The sequence below is a fragment of the Sceloporus undulatus genome, chromosome 1 (genome assembly GCF_019175285.1).
Source record: "Sceloporus undulatus isolate JIND9_A2432 ecotype Alabama chromosome 1, SceUnd_v1.1, whole genome shotgun sequence".
NCBI classification, from domain to species: domain Eukaryota; kingdom Metazoa; phylum Chordata; class Lepidosauria; order Squamata; family Phrynosomatidae; genus Sceloporus; species Sceloporus undulatus.
In genome coordinates this window covers 316961677-316967676 of record NC_056522.1, presented here as the reverse complement: position 1 = coordinate 316967676, position 6000 = coordinate 316961677, and the positions used below count along the sequence as shown (strand labels likewise).

The 6000-nt window shown below is 38.8% G+C and overlaps 1 protein-coding gene across 3 annotated transcripts in view; it reads right to left on the bottom strand.

Annotated features, from left to right (window-relative positions):
• Positions 1 to 261: 261 nt before the first annotated feature.
• The window catches only part of LOC121934283 (presenilin-1-like), a 32004-nt gene continuing 26265 nt past the window's right edge, over positions 262 to 6000 (bottom strand). The window contains exon 7 of one of the 3 annotated variants that reach the window (XM_042474629.1): positions 262 to 954. In XM_042474629.1, coding sequence (XP_042330563.1) covers positions 618 to 954 — 337 coding nt within the window. In that variant the 3' untranslated portion in view covers positions 262 to 617. The remainder of the gene's footprint in view (positions 955 to 6000) is intronic. The other 2 variants (XM_042474648.1, XM_042474638.1) reach the window with 2 other exon arrangements.

Sequence of the window (6000 nt, the reverse complement as noted above, 5' to 3'; positions counted from 1 at the left end):
CCGACTAGCATTGACTAGTATTATATTGTACTGTATTTTATTGTGTATTGTGGTTATATGATGATGTTTTTAATCTGTTATGTATTTTATAGACTGTATTGCTGATATTGATGGGATCCTGCCTCGATCCGCAGGGAGAGGCAGGAAATAGAATAATAATAATAATAATAATAATAATAATAATAATAATAATAATATACAGAGCTTGAAATCTTTGCAGGGCTTTTTGTTGAAATTCATTAATATCTGATGCACAAATAGAATAATTCCAAACACACTTTTGACTCTTTACGTAGATCATATTAAGCAAGAAAAGCATACTTTAGAATGAGCTTTCAGGGTTCTACAAATATGAGCTACATTACAGCAGATCATACAGCCTATCATCTGATATGTCAAACCATGTAAAAGCAATATCCCAATTGCAAACAGTAGTCAAAGTTGTCATTAGATCGTTCCTGAGACAATTACGTAAATTACACATTTATGCAGGGTGGTTGTGGACGACAAAATTGACAAGAAACATCTCATAGAAGCTAGCTGTAGGGAATAAAATATACCCCTTTAGTACTGTCTATCATGATTCACCAGACAAACTCCTCTTTAGACAAAGGCCTCTAAAATGGAAAACAAATGACTCCCTCTTTTCCATGGAAAAGCATCAAGCATGAAGTGCAGAAAAGCAAAATAAACCAGTGATATTTCAAGTAAGTATTTGGGATGAAATTCTTACCATAGACTGAAATCACTGCCAAGATGAGCCATGCAGTCCATTCAGGAAGATATTTAATAAATACCAGGGCCATTAGAGCACTTATCATAATGAGATAGGCCTGCTGAAGCCGGAGAGGGCCTTTCCAGTGAATACAAATCATGCCTACTACACCAAAGTTCCAGATCATGAGTGCAACAGTAACGTAGTCCATAGCAACATTATAAGTCTTAAAAACCTCCCTATGAAACAAAAAAAGAGATTAGGGAAAAAAAACACGTTACTCTGATAATGTCAAGGAGGGAACCAAAACAAATAATGGCAACAGTCAAATTATAAGTGTATTGTATGACAAGCTGAAACTGTTTCTTTCAGCCTAGCCTAGATAAATTGCTTGTTAAAATTTATTCCATTTGGCTGCAGTGCTTTGTTCAATCTTCCTTTCAACTTTTGCCTTGGTTTACAAATTATAGTTTGTATCATTTTTTTCAACTATTCATCTACTTTGAGGTGAATGGGAAATCTATATACATCTTTCTTTCCCTGAGCTCCAACTGGCTACACGTCATTTTAAACAATATAGTATAATACACATATCTATACTATTGTGTATACAGGAATGCAAGTCTACAAACTTACCAATCTAAATATTGTTGGGGTTTTAGGGAAACCTAGTGTATATGCTCCTCTATAAGTCTAAAAATTTATGCCAAAAATTGACCCCGAAATCCCAGGTTGACTTATTTCTGGGTCAGTGTGGTAATGTGATAACAGCTCTTTCAGATTTCCCTATGCGGTGGGAAGACAATTTATTTTTCTCTTGAGCCAAGCAGAAAGAGCCCTGAGTGGTTAATTTCTGTTAGACAAACAGAGTCCCTCTCTGGCCCACGCTGGCACTAACTGTCTGGGTGAAGGCTGAAACTAAAGTTAAAACAAACGCTGAAGCAAAAAGCCTCAATTAGAGTCTCTCTTGCTGTATGCACACATGAACACACTGAAGGAGCTTCCATGTTTTACCCTTGACTTATCGATGGGTCATGGCAAAATCCACAATTTTGGCCTCAAAACCTGTCCGTAACTTACACATGAGGTTGACTTATAGTTGAGTTTATATGGTAATCCTTAGTGTTAGGATTTTTATCTGCAGAAAAAGTATATTCTCTAACCAAAACTTATATACAAGGCAAAAGTGCTGTCACAAATTTTCCAAATTCTATACCACCCTTCTTCTAAGGAATGTATCCCCATTTAGCAATGGCAGTATCTGGAAAATGAGATGTTGGTACTCAATGTAAATTCATCATTCTTGGATATGCAGGAGAGCTAACCATATAATAGTCCATCCAGCTCACAAGCAAAAGTTTGTTACCATTCTGTGCCATTTAACTCTTTTTAAATTTTTTAAAATAGTTTATTTATATTCTAAATTGATACAAGAATACAAAAATCTAAACATCAAAATACAACAATGGTACCGGGACTTTTTAGCCATCAAAACAAAACAGTCTTTTCTTCAGAATTTACCCCCAGAGTTCAGCTATTTTCTCCCATTTTTTCTTGTGTTGTTGAGCTGGGTCTCCTTTATCCATCATTGACAGTGTGTTCATCATTGCAAGTTCTTGAACCTTAATAAACCATTCCTCCGTTGTAGGACCTTCCTTATACTTCCAGTGACATGTGTACACTGTTCGTGCCGTAGTTATCAAATAGATTAATAAATTAATTTTTTCCTCATTCAAATTTAAACTTACATATTCCATTATATTAAATAACCATAATTGTGGGATAACTGGTAACTTACAATCCAATTTCTTTTCTATTACTCTAGCATTTTTTCTCCATTAAAAAAAATTTTTTTTTGTAATTTTGCATTTCCACCATATGTGGAACACTGTGCCTGTCTTTTTTTTCTTTCTGACATTTCCAGCATTTCTTCTCTTTTGATGTTGTAATTTTTGCTAGTTTGACAGGCATTAGATACCACCTGTAAAAGATTTTAAGATAACTTTCTTTTAAATTATTACATTTTGAACATTTATGTGTAAGTGTCCAGAATTTCCCCCAATATGCTAATGGTATTGTTCTTTTAAAATTTTGCATCCAATTTATCATATTGGTTTTTATAATTTCTTCTTTCAGTTCTATATCTAGCACTATTTTATATAATTTTGATATCATCCCTTTTACACCCCATCATTATTTTGTCTAATGTTTTTGCTTCTTTCTCTATTCCATATTGAGTCATATCTTTTAAAAAGTCTTCTGTTATTTGTATATATACAAACCACGGGATGTTTTCCCCCTCTTTCTTTAATTCTTGTATTGATTTTAGCCGTATTTCTTCCTTCTTATTGACTAAAAGGTTCTCATATTTCAGCCATATTCCTTTAGTTAAATTCTCCTTGCTATGTAAAGCTTCCTGAGATGAAAACCATCTAGGTAATTTGCCATTTAACTCTGGAGTCTTCCAGCTCTCTCTCAGTTTTAGTTATTTAGCCTTGCTACTCCAAATAATTGAAAAAGATTGAAAGAGAAAAACAAATAATCACAACGCTGAAAGTTTCTTAAGTTCGATAAATGTCTATTTTTAGCATACGAAAGAAGGAAGAATGAGTTCTTGAGACATATGAAATGTAGAAAGCACCTTAGGCATAAAGGGTCAGGATGGAAAGAAATGTAATCCTTGTTAAAGGTGCAGAGTTGCTTTAAAACCAAAAGGGCTGCAAGCTCTGAAACACAGCGAGCAGATATGATTAACAAAAATGCAACCATCAAGGAGACAAGCCTCAGGGAAACCATCTTAAGAGGCTCAAATGGATTTTTTTTAGCTGCTTCAAAACAAAGGGCAGGCTCCAAATACTGACTGACCGGATGAGATATGATAGTAGTCCTCCCAAAGAAATCTTCTTACATGTGAGTGAGAAGAAAGCGGGGCACTTAGAGCATTAGAGAAACACCTCTAGGTTCAGGCTACACTCCCCTGGAAGTAAGGTGTGTATGCTCAGAAAGTCTGCCTGGAGATTGGTAACCCCTTGAACATGCTGAGCTGACAGGGACAGAACTGATTTCTTTGTGCACTTGAACAGAATAAAGGGGAGGAGAGCTTGACGAGCCACTCAATTGATGCTGTGACCCTGCTTTCTGTATCCCCAGAGTCCCTGACAATGACCTCCCCAGCTCAGAAGACCAGCACCCGAGATTACTGCAATGCAGTGGGGCTCTGGAAACATCAATGCCCTCTGCCAACTGTACTTCCAAGGCCACCATATCAGTTAATATCTGATTGGTGGCCGGGGGGCGGGCGGGGAGAGATAACAACACATTAATAGGTATTTGTATCTCACAATCAGTGATTGATGTGGCTGCAGGAACCACTGAAGGGGCCTCAAGTGGAATCTCGCCAAGGCACAATCTGGATTACCGAGATCATATGGCCTAGAAGCCCAGCTAAAGTAATGAGAGGCACTGTGGATAGAGAGCACATCCTCTGTGTCTCTGTCCTGGGAATGTCTTGTCTCTCTTTTAAAATATAAATCATGCCCTAGGTCATATCAATCAGGGCTCCCAGATGAATAATGGGTTTAGCTGGCTTTTCTTTGTATTTATCAAAAAGCCATGGGACTAGACAATCCACTTACACTTGAGATCCTGCAAACCTCCTTGAAAGGACATGGAGCTCAAAAGCACGTCATCCAGGTACTGTATAGGTATAGTTGCATGCACTGTAACCTCAAGTGAGCTACTAAAGCCAAAAATACTTTGGTAAATACCTTCTGGGCCAAGGCCAGACCAAAGAACAGTTCCTGAAACTGGGAGTGATGTTGACTGAAGAATGTTGAGGAAACTTCTGCTCCTCTTAAAGATAGGAATGTGCAAATACGCTTTAGCAGGATCTAGAGAAACTAGGATGTCTTCTCTCTGCAGGGCCCCCTGAATGGAGGACAGTGTTTCCATGTAAAAGCATTTGTACACAATGGAGGAGTTTGTATACTTCAAAGTCCAAAACTGAACTGAAGTCCCCTCTGTTATTTGGAATCACGAAGATGTAGCATGTTCTTTAGAGCCACCTCCTCCAACAAATTAGTGCCTCTAAAGGCTGCTGTGGAGAGGTTTGCTCTAGAATATGCATCCACCTCCCAATGCTTAAGCCAGGTAGAGAGCCTAGTCAATGTGACAGCCCCTATAGACCTTGCTGCAAAGTAAGGGAGTCTTGAGAAGTGTCTCTACAAATTTAAGTACTCTGTACATCTTCAAAAGGTACCTATGCAAGGACATGCAATCCAAGTACTCCCCATAGTATACCCTCCACATACAAAAGGGAGGCATCAGTGGCGGAAGTCCTGATTGCCAAGGCTGCTGTCTCATGGCTTTCCTTTAAAGAGCTGTCAATTTACTTCTCCTCAGGGTCCTTGAGATTGCCCTCTCCATTTGGAATCAGAGAACTGGAAACTAGAGAGGCTGACGGGGGCAAGGGTTTCTACCATAAGTGATTTGAGTTCCTTAAGCATCTGTTTGCCTGGAGAATAAATTTCTCAGCAACCATAGTCCCTTTTTTTACTCTGCAGTGGCATAGCCCATTCTGCCCTTAACAGTTTGAGGCAGACTGATAGAAAAGGTATCTCCCTTCCTGAACACCTTGGTTGTCGTAGAGGAGAAGCCTCCCTCTCATTCAACTCAGAAGTCGTCTCCTCACATTGGGTGTTTGAGTTAGTCTTAGACATAGCAAACCCCAATGTTGCAGAGACCTTGGATGACAGGGGAACAAAATCCTCAAAGTGAAACAAACTGCTGTAAGGTTTATCCTGTTTTGAACCTGAATCCAACCACTTTCCTTCCTCCTTTTCAGAATAAAGTGCCTCATCCCTAGACTCCTGATGGGCCTTATCTAAAAGCAGAGATTCCACACTAGAATCACAATCTGAATACTCAGAGGAGCAAAGAGGAGATTCCGCCTTCCTCTTACCAGACAGACTTTGAGCAGAGACAACCTTACTTTTGGGGTCCTTTGAGCAGAGAAAAATGTAATTTGGACTTCTTTTGAGGCCTGAAACCCACCATGAGTGATTTTATGCTGAGGGTGAACTTAATTCCTAAGGCACAACTCTGCCTGCCTGAGAGGATGCCAGAGTTCATTAAAAGAAACTTGAGGCCCTCCTGTGGCCAGACCGAGAAATAGTTTGGAGCCTTAACTTATTTAATTGGCTCATTCCCACTAACATTTGAACCAGTTTGGGATTTGCCTTCACTCCGTGTTGGTAAATTGATTCCAAACGGTCTGTCGTCCCCAC